The sequence below is a fragment of the Ricinus communis genome, chromosome 5 (assembly GCF_019578655.1).
Source record: "Ricinus communis isolate WT05 ecotype wild-type chromosome 5, ASM1957865v1, whole genome shotgun sequence".
NCBI classification, from domain to species: Eukaryota; Viridiplantae; Streptophyta; class Magnoliopsida; order Malpighiales; family Euphorbiaceae; genus Ricinus; species Ricinus communis.
In genome coordinates this window covers 4,283,460-4,303,484 of record NC_063260.1, presented here as the reverse complement: position 1 = coordinate 4,303,484, position 20,025 = coordinate 4,283,460, and the positions used below count along the sequence as shown (strand labels likewise).

At 32.1% G+C, this 20,025-nt stretch overlaps 1 protein-coding gene and 1 long non-coding RNA gene across 3 annotated transcripts; one reads left to right on the top strand and one right to left on the bottom strand.

The window, feature by feature from the left end:
• Nucleotides 1–4,977: 4,977 nt before the first annotated feature.
• LOC8260275 (ADP-ribosylation factor-like protein 8c) lies at nt 4,978–9,465 on the bottom strand. 2 transcript variants are annotated; one of them, XM_002530972.4, is made up of 6 exons: nt 9,039–9,450; nt 6,790–6,871; nt 6,677–6,709; nt 6,467–6,588; nt 5,503–5,664; nt 4,978–5,367 (listed from the first exon to the last, which is right to left on the bottom strand). In XM_002530972.4, the coding sequence occupies exons 1-6, from the start codon at nt 9,074–9,076 to the stop codon at nt 5,250–5,252; spliced, it is 555 nt and encodes a 184-aa protein (XP_002531018.1). In that variant the 5' UTR covers nt 9,077–9,450; the 3' UTR covers nt 4,978–5,249. The 2 variants fall into 2 exon arrangements, with proteins under 2 accessions (XP_002531018.1, XP_048230902.1); XM_048374945.1 differs by having other exon boundaries at nt 5,193–5,367; nt 5,514–5,664; nt 9,039–9,465.
• An 8,656-nt stretch (nt 9,466–18,121) lies between these two features.
• On the top strand, nt 18,122–19,010 carry LOC125370183. Its single transcript, XR_007216100.1, has 2 exons — nt 18,122–18,461; nt 18,862–19,010. It is a non-coding gene; the product is annotated as an uncharacterized LOC125370183 (long non-coding RNA).
• The last annotated feature ends 1,015 nt before the right edge of the window (nt 19,011–20,025 follow it).

The following is a 20,025-nucleotide window of genomic DNA, read 5'->3' as shown; positions in this document are numbered from 1 at the left end:
TGATGTATACAACTAATAAATTATTTAAAATAATATCAATTGATTATCTATATTTAAAAAATATACTTATAATAGTATAGTGCTACAATAGTATTATAGCAAAATCTAATACTAATTAAACTAATAAAATGCCAAGAAAAAAAATACTATTATACAAATCAATATAAAGGCTAATAACAACCTGCTATAATAATCTTCCAAAAAAATTAATTTTTCAAAATCTACCGACAATTAGATCACTAAAATACCAAAAAGAAACCTCAATTGCAGGTATCAATAGAATGTCAACAAACTATCAATTACCATAAATCCAACTCATTGATTACATATCAATGAGTTATTACTAAATATTAAACTATTACAACAAATCTAACATAATGAATTGAGATTTAAATCACTTTCTTTAGTAGCTTGTTATTTTCTCTTATATTTTATATCAATCCTTCATTTCTTGGCTCTGCAAAAGTTTTTTCTTTCAAATATCTACAGTGAAATGGACTAATTATCATGATATATCTGGATGAGATATCTTTGTCATCTTGTTGATGAGAGCATCAATATTGATGGTCTCTCGGTTGTAATGGGTCTTTTGGTAGGAAAAGTTGAAAAATAACTCGAATTCTCTCTTTCACTCCGACGGCTAGGTTTAAGGGTTGGTCGAATGGCTATGTTCCTTTCCGAACTGAATAAGATCTCATGGATCTAAGATCCAACAAGATATCACTTCCTTCTTTTTTTATTAACTGAATGAGATCTCAGGCTGCTCAGTAGTTGATTTTTCGTTATTTGAAAGCCGTGAGAGTGTTTAGATTGATCTTTTTAAGAATGATATGCTTTCCATTGCCTTGAAGATGAAGATAGAAGAATGAATGCGGCTGATGCCGATACCGGAGCAGCTGAAGGAAGCAGTAGCAATACAACCACCGATTTCGAACATCGGTCAGAGGCGAATTGAAAGCTAAGCAGCAGAAGATATTTATTTCGCAAAAAAGAAATCAAGTGGGCACATGCAAACCAAAAAAAAAAAAAGAGAAAAAGAAATAGCAAAAGAGGTGCCACTATTGTAAATTTCAAGTATAGATTTTCTCTAAAGCTTCGATCCTTTTTGCCACTCCTTTTTACATAACAGCCTGCAAAAAAATGTATATGGCTCATTCTCTTCAGAAATGGCCTTAAGTAACATTGTAACAATTTATAATTTCTTTCAGAAATGTTGTAATGCGACAGAGCTGCAGATAAGATGATTAGTACGTAGAGGAAACTGAAAGGAGCTTGTTGCTTTATTAAGGCACAGGCAGCATATGGTAACTCGGAAGGTGCTCGACTTCATGTTGTACAATGGTGGGATTCTTTCCCTTTATTTTGTAGTGACTTAATATTTCATGATTTTTGTAATAGAGAAAAGTTTAGATTCGTTCCGTAGATTGTCAGCTTTGCACCTAAGTTTCATTATCTCTCACTTGAAATTCTATTACTCTTAAATTCTTATGTTTTTTCTTTTGTTTTAATGAGATTTCGGTCTGCTTTTGAATGATGTTGATGCTATAGGGTGCTAGCTTAGCTGGGAGCCTTAGTGCAATCGCCTCATATTTGTAGCCGACTTTTATTTAAAAAATTAATTAATATTTTTATTTATAATTTAATTTAATAAGATTTAAATATTATAAAAATACTTATATTTAATAAGAAATTCAAAATTCATATTATTTAATTTTAAATTATCAAAATAAAATAAATATTATTTTTATTATTAATTTGGTTATACTATTTGATAAAAAATTGAAATGTCAAATTATATTTTTTATAAATTTATTTCTTTAAATTGCATCAAATTTTAAAATATAAACGGATTTTATTTTAATAAAAGACATAGAAAGTAATTTATAGATACATAAAAATAAAAAGATAAATAGCATAAAATCAAGCATTGTCAATAATAGTCTTTTAATATAAAATATAAAAAATAAATATAAAAAAATATAATTTTAATATTTACCCTATTAATACTAAAATACAAAAGCTGCGGAACATTTTGTTTTCCCGCCTAATTTTGCTAGTAACGGTAGAGCAGTATTCGCAGGCAATTCTAATTTAATAATAATAATAATAATAATAATAATAAAACAATGCCGATGGAATTTTCCCGACGAAATTCCATTCGGAATCTATCGTCGGCAATTGTAAATAAAACCTAAATGATTATACGTCTTTCTCCTCTCTGTCTCCTTCCTCCCAGTCAGCCGCGCGCTTCTGTTTCCTTCCCTCCGTCGCCGTTTCTTGTCGACGAACCTCCTGCTCCTTCCCTCCGCTGCCTCTCTCTTTCCCCACCGCTGCTTCTCATTATTTTCAGGCAACTTTGTATTTTCTGATTTCGATTCTGGCGGGTTGCGGGATTCACATTTTTACGCAGATACCAGAACGATACTCTGTGTAAATTAGAATGGTTGAGATGATCTGTCATTATTGCTTTTCTCTTCGTTCTTTTTCTGTTTCCTGATCTTCTGGTTTTGAATATTTTTTTTTTCCAAATAGACACTAATTTGTTCTTTTTCGTAGTGTAAAACACATTATTAGAATTAGCAAGTCTGAAGATTGAGCGATACCTTTTCTTTTCTGGTTACTGCTTAGTTTGAAAGGCTAACTTGGTGCTTTAATAGTTCTTAAGGTTTGTAAGGAGGCATGGGAGATGGGGATGACAATCTGAGGTTCAGTGATGTTGATGTTGGAAATGAAATAGGCAGAAGTTGTCCAGAGAATTTGGAGCTCAGTGAAAATGATTTTGGAACTGAAGAATGCGTTAAAGGATCAAAGAGTTTGGAACTAAATGAAGAAAATGTTAAAACTGAAGATTGCTCAAGACTCCAAGAAAATTTGGAAGAGAATTTAGTTGATGCTGTTACAGAAGAAGAGGCAATGGATCGGGATAATTTGGTTCCCAATCAAGGAGATGTTAGAAATGAAGGCACCCAATCTCCGGCGGCAGCAGATGTTGACTTGGGCGATTCACCTGGCCTGCAAGACAATATTGAGGTTGCTGAGACTGTTGCAGGTTCTGGAAACTTAAGTAGCTTTGACTGTAGATTGAAAGCTGAGAATGTTGCCTTGATACCCAAGATGAGAGTCTTATCCTCAGCCACATTATGAAGGGTGGTCGTATCCTGTTTTAACTTGTATCTTTTTTTATATTCAGTATCTTTCTTGCAACTTACGGTACATGGGCTTGTTAGCTATAGGACTTCAGTAAAAACTGAGTTTTGCGTCCGGAGTTCCAGACGAACAACCGCTGCTTAATTTTCAGTTTTGTGCTTTCCGTAATTCAATGTGATGGCTGTATCAGGTGTTAAGCGAGCAAGGATTACATCGGATGTACAAGCACCATTGGTGCACGTCTTTTAGATATCATTAGCAAAGTTAGGGTCTCTTGTGCTGAACGAGGCTACTTGTACTACTAAAATTAGGTTGGTTGCTATGTTGTTTATATTTGATTTTTTAGAGATTGTTGCGCTTCATACAGGGCTAGCAAACGAAAGTTGGACGCACTATTACAGCAGTGGTCAGAGTGGCATGGACAACCTGGTTTAACATCTCAAGTAAGTAGATTGGAGCTTATGGTTTTTTTAGCTTGTTCCCTTTTGCTACAGATGTTCTCCATAAGTTGAAATTCTCCGTGTTTGTTTCAAGGATGATGAAGTACGATTTTCTCCTCCTTCTAGAGTGAACTGAAGTGACATGTGAAACTGCTAGAATCCGTTTCCTTTTTTGATTTTGAAATTCTTAGCTTAACATATATTCTGTAAAGCTTCAATCTAGAACAAGATAAATCTACTAGTCTATGATGCCAAATGTCATCTGCATTTCGATTTAGGTTGAACAAGCTGGTAAAGATCATTAAAATTAGAACTCTTTCAGATGGATTGACAGAAGTGTTTGATTTTTGAAGCAAAGCCATAAGCTGAGCATGTTGATCTTGAGAGGTTGGAGGTCATAGCTCTGGCATTGGAAGTGTTTTTATCACCAGGAGGATCATGTTGAACAGAAACAGATGTACTGTTCATATAGTTTCTAGCCATTAGGATAAAACAAGTGATTGCAGGTATAGCTCTAGCAGTGCAAGTGTTTGGCCGGGCATACCAGAGCAAGTACAGAGAGGTGTACATCCCAATAATTTCGCATTTATATCGGATCACCAATGAGAATTTTGTTATGAAATTCACTCTTTCAATGTGAGGCCCAATCTCATACTTTGCACAATAGGATCATAGGGAACTTGTTTATAGTACGAAGTGGATCTATCAGTAAAATCTGGGAATTTGTTCTGGAAAAGTTATCAGAAATCTAATAATCATTTGTTGAGATTGTTTCACAATCTTAAGACCATTACAGGTACATGAAGGTTTTAGTTAAGTAGAAGAGCACTGATAATGGATTCTTATTGAGATGTAGATAGTAGGGACTAGAAGGATTGTAAGTATGAAGAGCTTTTCAGATGAAAAACTGATCTAATTTTCTTGTCACTGTGAGACATCTGATTTTCTTGATGAAAAACTGATCAAATGAGAAAACAAAGACTATCTTGTTGATCGCGAGAGTGCAAGGATTAAGAATACATGTAACTTTCTTGAAGATCAGAGAAGAAATGAAACAAGGGTTCTTTCCAGGAAAATGAGAAAGAAAATGAAGGAGCTCCGATACCATATTAAGGAACTGATTGAAAGATTAAAAATGAACTGGCACTGCATCAACAGCTTAAAGGAAGCTAAGCTAGAAAGAGAAGAGAGTAGTAACATTGGTCTAACTAACTAGTCCTAGCTAGCAAGCTGAGTTAGGATTCTGTTACAAGAAAATAAAAACTGACTAGCAATTATACAAGTTTCTCTAATAAAAACCTTGGCCCTACTTAGATACTGATCATCATATGTTTAATATTAAATAAAAGTTGAGTCGATATACAACCTTGCAAAGTAAAGCAAATAAAGGGACACTCATAAAACCAGGAATTTTATTTTACCTAAATTCATATTCAACAAACTATGGGAGGAATAAACAAATAAATAAAACAATGCATGAACAACTTTCCTCAATTGATTAAGAACTGTACAAAATGTTTGAAGAACACACAAACGGATGTAGGGAAGTTATATTTCCCCAGTTATCTATATCACCAGTTCTGCTTCAAAGGCATAGGAACTTACTTACCCTTCATCATTTCTAGAAAAATAAAACTGACCAGGATAAGGTCAGATTTGGGATCATTTTGCCGTCTTTGAATGCTTGATAAGCCAGTCAATGACAACATCTATGTTTACCGAGTCTTTGCATGATATCATATAGCAGCACACCTCTCTATCTGTAATTGATTCGAGGCCCCTGAAACCATCCAGCAAAAATATATTAGAATGGTTTTACCTATTGGAGAACATGGAAAAGTAGACAGTCTATCTTTATGATAATATCAAGATGACTAATAAAATAAATTTCTCATTTGAAGATTTCTAAACTCACAGTTGATCTACCAATGCTTGCTTTGAAAGAGCTTCAGACTTGTCGATTTTGTTGCCAAGAACAAGCAAAGGGATTCCACTTAAGGAAGGTTTTACCACAAGGTCATGTAATTCACTTCGAGCGATGGGAACACTGTCTCTATCAGCAGCATCAACTACATATCTGAGTGTAAATTCATCAGAAGGGCAACGTGAGATGAGACAATTGAAAGATACCATGGAGACTGTAACAGTCACACCCCTTTCACTATTGCTCTCTCAAACTAAAACAGACTAAAGTGAATAGGACAACTCAGAAATCTTATAAAGGTGCAGGCTAAAGGACTTCCTGGAAGATTCCAGTTCTAAGTCCTTCCTCTATTCAGTTATCAATTGAAGTATAAGGTGTGCAATGTACTAATAATTAAAAAAAAAAAACCTGTAAATTAGCAAATTTTGTATGATGAGGTATTTATTCTGGTTTACTAATCTTTAATTCTGATTTTTAGTTGTTTTAAGATTCCTGGGAAGTTGATATATGTTAAAAAGAATCCAACTAGGAAACAAAGAAAGAGAGAGAAAAGGTGCTTCATGTGCAGTTATACATACACATATCAGAAAATAGTCTTGTGCCCAAACAAGATTATGGACACTTCTTTTCTGAGAATTAAAAGCATAATCAGTCAAACCTAATACTAAGCATCACTTTAAGTTCACTCAAGACACGACATAGATTCAAAACAGCTTCTGTTGCGTATTAAAGCCTAATCACGCTCTAATAGCAATCCAAAAATGGAGGTCAAAATCAGGAGAGAATTAGAATGTTTTCAGAAATTAAGAATATATGTAGACATGAGGTCAATGTCCAAAAGGATCTGTTCTTGCATACTGGATTCTTAGTTCTTTTTAAACAGCAGAGCATGCAAAATAACACAAAAAAAAAATAGTTATATAGAATTAAATTAGTCAAGAATAGGAGGTATTACAGAATTGCAGACACCCCACGACAGTATCGCTCCCACATTGTACGAAACCTCCGTTGACCTCCAAGATCCCAGAGCTTTATTGTCACGTTGCCTTTTGTAACTTTCCTCATGTTGAATCCCACCTGATTTCCATTGTACGAAAAAATCCCTCATAATTATAGATATCATATAATGTTTAAATATGCATTTGCACAAGGACAAGATACCTACAGTTGGAATCATATCTTCACTGTACCCTCCAGTCTGGAAAATGTAAAAGAACATATGTCAAGAGAGCGCCTCTCATGATACCAAAAAGAAGTGCAGGGTATGAGTTTACTTACAGCAACTGCATTAACAAGAGATGTCTTTCCTGCATTCTGAAGGCCTACAAGTGATAGCTCCATTTCCTGTTTAAAGAATAAACTGATATACAGACACCCATTAGTGCAAAGTTGGACTTATCTAGTCCAGGTATTATGGAATGAAAAAGATAAATGAAAGCAACGGTAGCTAATCATTAACATATCTTAAAGAAATTCACTCAAACTAGATCCGTGAGCCAAAAACTCAGGTGTAAACAGATGTATATAACCATAGATGAAAAGCATGATGAAAGTAAGATGTAAATAGAAGTATATACAGAAAAAGAAAGTAAGATTTCTTAACTACCAGAGCAGAGTACCCATTCACTAGTCAACAAAACTAAGCATGCACCAACAATATATGAATCGACATCATTATATGCAAATATAATCAGGATGTGTAGCATCCCTGGATAGTTAACATCCTTCTAAGTGAGTGTGAACCGACAATGAAAAATTTCCTATATAAAAGTTCAAACCAACACCCACCCCCACCCCCCGCCTTCCTTTTTTCCCCCAATTCTATTTAAGTAGTTGCCAAATTTAGTAAGATTCAATAAACCAAGGTTTACCACATGCAATTAGAAAAATGGACACCTCATTGAAGAAAATACCAGAAACACTTGATTCTGCAACAGACATAACCATTATTTTCATGTAAAAAGAATCCGTGAATGAAGAAGGGTGTGCAGTCCTCATAATAAAAGGCAACAACCAAGAAGAACAAAGAATTTATACCGAAAAGACAGTGGCAGACGCATTTGTGATTAAACAAAAAGAAAAGCAACAGAGAGATAGAAGACAATAACTAAAATACATGGGGCAGCACAATAAAATCTCCTCTTCTCATGGTCACACCAACATCTATGTCATATAGGCATATGTCACTTGAATGATAAACTCACAAATCAAACCACAAGCATTAATAAAATATTTCCCTTTAGATTAGTTTGTTGAAATGGTGTTTGGTAAACTTTTTGCATACATTTCAAATTTACACCACTAGAATTCAAACAAAATAGAATTGTAAAAAAATGCTTCAAATCCAATAGAAATAAGTTAGATCACACAAAGCATATTTCAGATAAATGCACAAACCACTGAGTCTTAAACTTTCATGTGAACTAGGTATATTTATCTTGTTCTAGAAGTTCAAAAGACATAATAATCTCTATTCAAATGACTATGCTTAGTTCACTTTGGCAAATTTCACACAGATTTCCAAAACTGTGAAGTTTAATTAGCTAACCATAGATTTGACTAAAGATCAATCTGATAACTTCTGATCCACTGCAAAAAAACGTAACACTAAACAAAGCAAAGTAAACATCCGAGTTCTTATTAGCTATAAAATTAAGAGTAATGCTTCTTTCAACTCGGCCATTGGAAGAACATCCTTTTTTATCAGCTACAAAGTTAGAATGTAATCTGATTATTAATCCTAAAATCCAGATGTTCTTCAAGAAGTTCTGAATAAAAAGTTAGAAAACACATTCCACCACAATAAAGAAAACATGAGCCCTCTAATCCTTGTTCAAAGATAAATAACAGAAGCAGCATCCAAAATAATATATGGTGTGGTAGTAGTAGTAAGGGAAAGAAATAAGCCAGAATAGTGGATGGCTGAATTGAGATTTGAACCTCATATAATCCAGGCTAAAATTAACTCAAAAAGCAGCTAAAACATCGCCCCTTATTTTTAACATATTCCACAACGTTCACTTGATAACTCTCTATGTTCCTGAATTTCATTAGCAACACTGCGAAGCTTACACATTAATGAAATTTCCCTCCATAATAAATTTATTTGCCAGGAAATCGGTCTTAACAAAGCAAAACAGAGCAGCAACAAATTCACAATCTACCACATATAATCCTATTACAAATAACTAATTATGTAACTTTCTTTCCCATTGTACAATTATACCTCAAATCACCAGCAAAGCCAAAATCAAACAGAGTGTACTATATAAGAAACCAGCTCAACTAAATCACGGTCATATAGTTTTTCTATCAAGTTAAATTTTTTCCTTTCGTTTGCAGATACTCTTTATGCAACTAACTAAAATTAAAGCAAAAATACAACATCTTTTTCCACAGCTTCCTCAGCAACCAAACAGAAAAGAAAAAAGATAATTCAGCAACCAAGCATTAATTGAGGAAAAACCCACCAAAACTCAAGCTGAAAGAACATTAAAAACAAAACATAAAGAGAGAGAAGGGGTTACCTGCGGAGCCAGTTGAGAAGGGAATCAAGGAGACCCATTTGGAAAAAACGAAGGATTAATTTAAAAAGATTGACGTTTTCAAGGAGATATAAACCAAACAATGAAAAGCGGAAAGGAACCCTAAATTGATAAATTGAAGGAAAGGGAAGGCAAGAAGGAAACTTGAGAGAGTGTAAAAGCGAGAATCTTTTAAAAGAGGCTTGTGTCTCTCTGTCAGTTTTCAGGTATGTACTGTAATATAATGCTGTTGTAATAACCGTTGTCCAAACGTGGAGGGAATTATTATTGTTATTATAATAATAATAGCCTCAGAAGAAAATCGGTCTATTTATGCAATAATAATCCTTGCCTGTATCCGAATTCTTATCCGAAGCCAGATCTGATTAGGAAAAAACCTTGCCATCTTAGAGTTTTTATTAACCTTAATCTCATTAGTACAGAAACCATAACCAGTTCAGAAAACCAGACCTTTCTGGTTTCAGGATACTTAACAATTTTGTTTCCATCCTATTTTCAGTCGGTTGAATGTATAGAAAAATATTTCTGCGCATATATAAAATAAAATTAATTTTAAATTCTATTATAAAAATAATTTTCTTTTGATCTCTAAGCAACTATATTCAAATTTGTGTTGCCAACTAAAAGTTTAAGTGATGATATTAAATTGAATTTAAGGGATTGTAATAACTACATAAAGAAATTAAAAAAAAATGAGGTTTTAATTTTTCTTTTTAAGTTTAATTATAAGTTGTTTATGTGCTATTGGAGCATTGAGGAATCAACGTCAAGTCAATTATAGTTTTCTTACTTTATAAATGAATTAAATTAGTCGCTTTGTGTGAATACCTGCATTTTTCTATAAATCTTCATTTTAATTGAGGGGTTGTAGATTCATTAACGTTGAATCGTTCAAGCAACCTTATTTTATATTAGTATGAAAATTTTATTAGATTGTATATAAAATTTAATTTTATAATTAAAATAATAATAACGGCCGTATAATATATGGATGGGCAATTTAGTATATATTAATTTTTAAAATTTTAAATTTTAAATTATTTTTTAATTTAATATATATATTTATTTTTGACATATGAGATTCGAGTTTACGTGTAATTTTATTATTTTTTATTAATTTATTTGATTCATAAATTATATTTCTAATTAAACATGGATTTTAATTCTAAAAAATAATTTTATATAGGTTAATTTTATATTTTAATATTATATTAATTAATAAATTAATAATTCTAATTCTTATATTTTATAAATCAATATTAAATATTGAATATTTTATTAAATTAAATCTATTAAATTAATTTTATAGTCATAAAATAATAATAACGGTTATACAACGCACAAATAAACGATTAGTTAATAAATAAATTGGTAATTTCATAAATTGATATCACATCCTTTATAAAAGAAAATTTATTTATTAAAATAGAAATAAAAATCTCAAATTTTTGCCAAAATAATTGAGAATTTCAACCAATAAAAATCCTAATAAACTTTAAAAGAAATAAAGGTATAGAAACCTATGAAAAACTCTATGTCCTATACAAAATATTTGCTCAACTGCAATCATAAACGCCAAATTCGCTAAAACCTCTACAGCAATGAGGGAAAAAGTGGAACAATTTGTTACATAAAACTTTCACGATTATAATGAGACCACCATTTAACTGAAAACTTAAAAGCCTGAAAATAATGATTAGATAAACATCAAATTGAGAGGTTGAACTTCATTTTCTCTTTGGTTTCTTCAATTCTTTGAATTCGATTTGAGATATAAAGCAATGATGATCGTACAGAGGATATAATATGACAACGCTAGTCTTGTGTGTCCTAACTTAATGTTTTAAGACAACAACAGTAAGAAGACGATGTCGGTAGAGAAGATTAGCAAGATCACTCTGATAATCAATCGATAAAAAAATTAAATAAAAAAAAAAAAAAAAAGGAAATGAACAAAGAGTTTGAGATTTTTTTTACATATTCTTTCACCATCATATTCTATATATACATGAGATAAGGATAGGGTTTAAGGAATCGGCATTTCCATTCGTCCATTCTCTTCCTACATCCTCATAGTACTGCTGTGTTTAAATGTAGACATTTATCCTGTCTTTGCTGTTTTGGCCTTAAGCTAGATTAATGCGTAATCCACTAGGTCTTGTGGAATGGACTGATCTTAATAACTTTTTCTGAGATCGTCGTACTGGTGACTTGTGTTATTCAGTGGGTCTTTTCAGTTTTATACATATGCACCTCGGTCTTAGGTGGCCACCGATGTTAGTGTCCTCAAAAACCTATCGATCTACTTCCAAAAAGACATGTTATCACAGAGTTACTAATTCACCAAAAGTATTCTCATAATAAAATACCATGACCTCTCTAAGTCTAGTAAAATACATAAGTTGACCCTTTTAGATTGAATAATGCATTATGAAATCTATCATGTTTTATTCTACTAATGACTTGGCGGACTTATACAAATCAAAATATAAGAACAGTTTGTTCTTTTTCTCTAGTTTATATAACAAACTTCTTCTTTCTTTTTTTCTTTGGCATTTATTAAGATTCTCTTGCTTTTGACAATAACTTCCTCTTGTTCCTTCTATATTTTCCTTCAATTTATTTGCACGACAAAGCATTTCTTCTTCATTTGAATTGGAGGTTCCATTTAAGGATTAAAGAGCCAAGAATTAAAAGATGTCTGCAACATCGACTGAAATTGATAACACACTGGAAGCAAGGTACGAGAATACTAATTGTGGTCATGAAGAAAAGGATTGGAGTTCTATTTTTAAAATTGATTTAAATAAAAAGAAAAATCAGTTCTACTATTATCGCAAGGAAAATAAATATGGCTCTTGGCTTTGTTGTTGTATGCCTACAACACCTGGAGTTGAAGCCTCAATGAGTAGTAGCAGCCAAAAGCTCTCAAATTCATGGTAACAAAATTTAGACAGATGAGTTTGTATGATTTAATTGAGTAGCTGAAGGCGAAATTGGCAGAATAAAAAGAAATGTTGGTCGAGATTATGACAGACAATGAGAAACTACAAGAAAAGATGGATTTAGTTGAAAATTAATCTGTTATAGTTAAAGCAAGTCTTATGTGTTTGTTTTCATTTTGGTCCTTATGACCTTTTATGGCTGTAATGATGGCAACTATTTAGAAATTATGGTGGAAATGTATTTCTTTTAGTTTGTTTTCATTTTTATTTCAGTGAAGTTTCTATTCTAAAATTGTAGCTTCCTCTATGATGTAGTGAATTTTTTGTGCTATGAATGGTAAATATATAATGATAGCTGCTCTAATCCATTTGAGTGTTAAAATAACAAAAAAAGTGATAACTGAAAATGATAGAAAAAGAAAGTGAAAATCTCCTATACAAAGAGAGAAAGTTCACAAAGGAGAGAATATTGGAGGGTGAAAATAATAGTCTAGAGTTAGGATTAAAGTTATAACAAATATTTAATTCTAAGGCATAATGGGTATTTAATAATAACCAATAATAATTTCTAGCAAAAGGATTGAATTTTTATTTTAATTAATATAATAGGTGTCATAATAAATTATTCAATTTACGAAGATTGAATTGTGTATATCACTATATTTTGGATGTCATAAAGTTTTACCCTAATATTCAAAACATTCTTATCAATAATATTTGTACATTCATAATTAGATAAAACTAGTCATTTTTATATGCGTTGCACTGTTACGACCTGATCTGTGGACTCATGACCGGCATTAGAAAATGGGTAGGCTTAAAGCCATCAAATCCCGTAGTAAGTCTTACCATTCATTAACTCAATCAAATTGCAATCCGGATTCAAACCATTACCACTATTCCACAATTAACCTTAAACCATCAGATACTACATATTTAATTTGGTCTATCAGCATGATTAGGCAAGACCTGAATTTACATGCAATTACAATATGATAAGCCTGAAATTTCTATTGCGGAGATTCTAAAATTTTAAAAGTCAAACATATTAAAAATCAGTTACATTATCCCGAAAATGAAGGAATCGGGCTGCTAGAGGAAAAGAACTACATAAAAACTAACAACACCTGAAAAACAGTTAAATTGAGACTGTCAGTCTCGAGAGTGAGTTAAAATCATATATCCAAAAAATATATATAATTATTTCAATAAAATATTTATTTAATTAAAATAAAATACTAAGTCATGTAAAAACTCATGTCATGCCATGCTTCTATAAAATAAATTTTTCATACTACGGGATGAGTATCTTAGCAGAATCCTATCTCCCAATGCTAATAGTCTCGGCTCTCTCATTCCAACAAAAATGGCATCCAGAGTGCAAAGCTCGATCAGGATCCTTAAATCCAGTCTGGTCATTTAAACTTCTAATAAAGCCGGCACCCAGAGAACAATGCTCGACTAAGGAGCTTTACTCCGGCAAACACACTCTACTCAGCCTAGAGAGTTAAACTCGACTAGGGCAATTCTAAATCATTCTTCCTCTCCCGGACTCAAATTCATACTGGTGCGCACACAGTCCTGATGTAATCCATCAGGTGGCATGTTCTACTGTCGTTTCATCCTGAGTCATCATACAATCATTAAATCAATGATTAAGAAAATAATATATATGGTTAGTAAATAAATGAATAATTTAAATCTACAGTCAATTAATCAGCATTTCTATTTAAATTCATTGCATGATATATGCAAAACAGATATATGACTTTAACTCTACTCCGACACTTCAGATGGAGCGAGCGAGTCGAGCTGACAAATTATCTAATCATGAGAATAGTTCAATCAGTAAACATAAAATATTTAACAAATACCCCTAGGCCTAGACTCCTAGGACTCACTGTCTAAGAATTTAGACTCGGATAGATTCTACCGAAAATTTGGCAGAACCTCTCCTAAACACGGACGTCTACCCCTCGTATAACAGGTCCAGAACCTGCCAGAAAACACTTCAAATTTTCAACAATTTATTTAACGGGAGTCGAGCCACCAATCTATGTTATTTTTTCCGACTCTGCCACACATCACAATTCACAAATTGGCAGACGGTCCGATAAACTATTTATTTCGACAACAATCCTCACAAATTTCTCTAATGCTTAATACAATAATTAATCATATAATTTTTATCAACAAACTATAAAATCAACGGGCTAGAGAATTACCGAGACGCTTGATCACTCGGTCGACTCGCCTCCAACCGCCGGAGTCCGATCAACGATCTGAACATGCCTACAGACTTGAGACAACGCATTAATGATGATTCCAGCACCCTATCCTCTAATCCGACCCTTAATCATCTGAAGAAATTTATGGACGACCTCGACCGTCGATTTTCAAACAGCCTGATCGCCGTGAAACTGGTGCCAATGGAAAGCTCGAGCTGAGGGGAGTCCGGATATGTCCTCTGATCATCGAAAGCTCAACGGTACTCGCTGAAAAAGTGAAAAATCTAAACTGTCCCTGTACTTTTCACCTCGTTGGATTTTGCAATTCCAGCAGCCTTAAGGGGTGGAAAAGGAAGCCCAGAAGTTGCTGATCATTTTGAGCCTAAGAATGTCGCAAATGGTCACTGGAAACTCCATGAACAGCGGCAAGAAACGACTGCTATTTCTGGCCATTTTCCATCGCTTGTCATTCTCATTCGCCACCAACGAGCTCGCCGCGACTTAGTCAACCGAGCTTCCTTCTCCTTCCGCCATTGTCGGCAGTCGAGTCCTTCTTCTCCCTGCAATCTCTCTCTTCTCGATCTCTTTCTTCCTTTCTTTTCCTTTCCTTATCTCCATTAGGTCCCCAAACTTTTTTTCTTTACCATTTAGTCCCTCATCTTTTTTAATTACTAACAATTTTACCTTGTGAAATTTCTGTTTAACCCTCCAACTTTTTCTTTAGCTTTTTAATTAAGCCCCTAGCTACATAATTTGGGCCAAGTTACAATTATTGAAAACATAGAATTACTTATTTACCCTTGCTTTAAAAATGAAATTACTAAAATTCCCTCACCAATATATTTAATTATAAAAATACCAACCATGCAAATTTTCATTAAAACCCCATATATTAATAAAATTATACTTTTAGCCCTTGTTTCATAATTAATTGTCAATTTAATCCTAACACTTAATTATTTCATATATAACAAAGTTATTTTGATTTCATATCTTCGATACTGTATAGTAAATCAATATCATCTTTATGCAATATTTAACAAAAATAAAATGTGAAGATAATGTACATAATATATTGCATCCCTGAAAGCTTCTACAATATACTCTAATTTGCATCAAATATTTTATTGATATGGCTAAATATTTATTCAAAAACCATAATTTATTAGAAGTACATATAAAAATAAAATTTACATGGAAACCTTTTATATAGCTTTATTACTTAAATTCCAATAAGTGAAAGCTTGAGGAAATCAACCATTGTGTTTTCTTTAATTGAAAATGAGAAAGAAAAGAAGAAAAAGGACTTACATGTTTGTTAGATTATATCTTAATTATTGGTGTTCAAATTAGTATTTTAAAAATCAACCGGGCGAGACGCCAAATATTGATTTAATCTAAAATTTATTAAATTCTTATTATGATTTATATGCCAAATATTGCATTGTAAGTATAATAATAATAATTATCAAATTCTAAAAACTTGAAAAAAGAGAAGTAGAAAATACAATAAATAATATAATGAAATTTAGCATAAAAGAACCAATTGGTAATCAGCATAAAAAAATATTGATATAAAATAAATAAAATTGAGACCGAAAAGTAAGAAAAATAAATTAAATTATAACCATAAGACAAATTTAAATCAATAGAGTTAGAAGATAGGCCAACCCATATAAAACCTAATAACCATATATAATGGCCCAGTCCATAAGAACTTAAATCCTAAAAGTAAAATGTGGTAATCTTCTTTCTTTCTTTTAATTTTTAGCATATTTATCATGAAAATCTTCAACAAAGAAACCTACTTTCCTTTTTCTCTTATAGCCTTATTTCTCATGAAAATCTTAAAGAAAGAAATTTACTTAGTCGGGTTAGATGTCAATTCTTTTTACAAAAATAAATAGTTTGATTAGTTATTGCTCGTTTTGTTTATAGTTTATACCGGTTAGAAGTAGTTTAATTATAAATTTAATTTTTTTTAGGTTCTAGTCTGGACTGACCATCAGTTCACGGTTTGAACCGGTTGAATTAATTAGTTTGGTATGATTTTAGAAACATTGATTTAAATTATTATTCATAAAAATATATATATATAATTTATAAAAGGTTAAAGTGTTATATAATATAGAGTAAAGTTTAAAAAATTATCATTTCATTTCGCGCTTTTACATTCGAGAAAGAAGTCATTTTTGTATTAAAGGAGTAACATATGTTTTATTTTTTTAACAGTTTTTAGGTACATACTATATTTTTCTTATTTGTTAGATTGTTAATATTAATAGAAACATAAACTTTTGATAATTTTTAATTAATTTAGAATCCGACAAGATATTTATGATCATAAGAAATTATTAAAATATATATTCTATTAATTTTAATTAAATTAAAAAATAACTTGTTAAATAAAATTTTAATATAGTTTTAAATTCTATGATACATTTTCAGATATCATTTTACTTATAAAATCATAATTTAGCAATGATTCAACTTAAATACATGTATAAAGAAAATATAAACATGTACTTAAATACTAAAAAGATAAAATATATAGTACTCCTTTGATATAAAATATATCTATGTCCATAAAATGTAAAAGCACAAAATTATAAGTAGTTTTTAAACTTGATCCCATAATATAATTTATTTCAAAGAGTAAAATAATTTAACTTTAAAACTCCAATAATATAATTTATTTCAAAGAGTAAAATAATTTAACTTTAAATTTTAAAGTCTAAGATCAAAATTGCAATCAAATCTAATACAATGTTTGGTTAAAATACATTAAAAAATTTACTTTATTTGAAAAAAGTACATGAGAGAAAAAGTAAAATAAAAATAATAAAGTTGAAGGAGATATTTTTATGCTATGGAATATATTGACAAACTAATATGAAATTTATCTAGAAAGTTTATCTATTTTAATTTATTTTATCTATGTAATACTCGTAATTTTTCCTTAATAATGATAACATTAATAATAATTGATAAATGAGTTTTAATTTAAATTAAGTTTACTTTATTTTTATTTGGTTTAAATTGGAATGATTTAAATGGAAATTTTAATGCTAGACAAATAAGGGAGTTATTTTCTATATCTAATTAGTTTGATTTTTAAGAAATTAATTAAGTAAATTCTTTGAGAAATAAACCGTATTTTTTGTTATTCAAATTTTTCCAAAATGTATATATATATAAATTAAATACTATATTTGAGAGTTATGGAAGAATTTGTAAAGGATATTTTGTAAAAGAATTATTAGAAAAAATGGCATTTTATTTAGCTAATGGTATTAAATTTTAATTGAAAAGTATTTAGCAAAGTGATTAATTAAGTTAATTGTGTGTTAGGACTAAACTGGAAATTTCTTTCGGAATAAAGATTAAGAGTATAATTTTATTATTATGGGGTTTTAATAAAAATTTGTATGTTTGGTATTTTTATAATTAAATATGTCGGCAAGGGCTTTTTGATAATTTACATTTAAAAGCAAGGGTAAATATGTAATTGTATATTTTCAATAATTCTAATTTGGCCAAATTAAATTGTTAGGGGCTTAATTGAAAAGTTAAAGAAAAGTTTAAGGTTCATTGGAAATTTTGCTGGATAAAATTGTTGAAATTAGAAAAGCTGAGGGACCAAATGGTAAGAAAGAAAAGTTCAGGGATCCTTTGTCGATTAGAGAAGAAAGAAAAGAAAGGGAGAAGAGGGGGTCGGGGAGCCGAGAGAGAGAGCAAGAGGAGGAAGGGAGAGCGTGAGCCATCGTGGCCGGGCGAGGCACTGGGCGGGGCGGCGAGCTGAGAGAGAGCCTTGATGGCGGTAGCGGCTTAGGACGCCATTCCATGGCGTTGGCGGTGGCGATCGACTCCCTCGGGACTTCATTCGGCGGCAGCGCAAATGGTGGCCGGAGTTGGAAGTTCGCAGTGGAGAGAGAAAGTGGGTGGCAGCCACGTTTTCTGGCTTTTCTAGCGAAGGATGGATGATCGGAGGACATATCCGGACTCTTCTCAACTCAAAATTTCCAATGGCACCGGTTTCATGGCGATCGGATCCCGTTTGAAAATCAACGGCCGAGATCGTCCGTAAATCTCTCCGGATGATCGAGGGTCGGATTAAAAGATCGGAAGCGGGGATCATCATCAGCGCGTCGTTTCGAGTTTGTTGGTGCGTTCGGATCATCGATCGGACTCCGGCGGCTGAAGGCGAGTCAACCGAGCGATCAAGTGTCTTGGTAATTTTCTCTGGCCCGTTGATTTTAGAATTATTTGGTAAATTATATGTTTATTGAATTGTGTTTAGCATTAGATATATTGTGTGTTAAAATAATTATTTGTCGGACTGCCTGCCTTAGGTCGTGTTTTGTAAAGTGTGGCGAAGTCAGGAAAAATAGTGAAGTCTTGGGGACCCGACTCCCGTTAAAATGAATTGTTGAATATTTGAAGTGTTTTCTGGCAGCTCCTAGACCCGTTTTACAGGGGAAAAATGTATGTATTGTAGGAGAGGTTCTGCCGAATTTTCGGTAGAATTTATTCGAGTCGAGAGTTTTTTTAGACAGTCAGTCCTAGGAATCTAGACCTATGGTTAATTATCAAATGTTTCAACGTTATTAATTAATTATTTTCCGTAATTAGATAATCCGTCAGTTCGGCTCGCTTCACCTCAGGCATCAGAGCAAAGCTATGAGGTCGTTAAAGCTGTGAGTTAAAGTCATATATCTGTTATGCACGTGTCATGCGCAAATCTTAAATAGCTATTGTGATTAATTGATTTCAATTTTAAATTATTCATTTAATTACTATTCATATATATCATGTCATGCTCTTCGATTACTATTCATATATATCATGTTCTTCATCACTGAATTTATTATTGCCTGATGACTCGGGATGGAACAACAATAGAACATACTATTTTGATGAGTGCACTGGTATAAATCCGAGATTGATAGAAAAATGGTAAAATGGTAAGGTAAGTTTAGGACTTGCCCTAGTCGAGCATTGCTCTCTGGGCTTAGTAGAGGGTGTTTGCCGGAGTAAAGATCTCTGGTCGAGCATTGCTCTCTCGGCGCTGGCTTATTTGGAAATCTAAGTGACCATACTGGAATTAAGGACTTTGGTCGAGCTTCGCTCTCTGGGCGCTAGTCTTATTGGAGTAAGAGAGCTGAAAGACTAAGAGTGTTAGTGATAATTAAGTGTTCGAACTAGATTTAAGGACCCTGGTCGAGCTTCACTCTCTGAGCGCCAGTTCTGTTAGAATGAGAGAAAGTCGAGATGTTTAGTGTTGGGATTAAGGATCTGCTGAGGTACTCCATCCCGTAATATATGAAAATTATTTTATTTAAGCATAGCATGACATGTTTATTTTTACATGACTTATTATTTATTTCAAATTAAAAAAATGTGTTATGGAAGTGCTGTAAATATTTTATTTTTTTTGGATATATGATTTTAACTCACTCTCGAGACTGACAATCTCAATTTTACTGTTTTTAGATTGTGATTGTTAGTCTTTCCGCGGTTCTTATCTAGCAACCCGACTCCTTTATCATCGGGTGATGTATTTAATTTGGTATGTTTGACTTGTAAAATTTTAGATTCTCCACAGTAGAAATAATAGACTTATCATTTGTAAATTATTGTAGTGTCGGGTCTTGCCTAATTCTTCTGGCAAACCGAATTAAATATGTAGAATGTAATAGTTAAGAAATTGTAACATCAGTGATATTAGATGAGATGTAATTAAATTAGTGAGTGTCATGCTTATTATGAGATTAGGTGGCCTTACACCTACCCATT

What these genes read in the sequence shown, in the direction of transcription:
- LOC8260275 (XM_002530972.4), bottom strand. Translation starts at nt 9,076, where the DNA reads ATGGGTCTCCTTGATTCCCTTCTCAACTGGCTCCGCAG. An exon ending in CTCTTGTTAATGCAGTTGCT is followed by an intron (nt 6,710 to 6,789) that starts GTAAGTAAACTC and finishes TACATTTTCCAG; the next exon opens with ACTGGAGGGTACAGTGAAGA. An exon ending in CGTGGGGTGTCTGCAATTCT is followed by an intron (nt 5,665 to 6,466) that starts GTAATACCTCCT and finishes ATTTACACTCAG; the next exon opens with ATATGTAGTTGATGCTGCTG.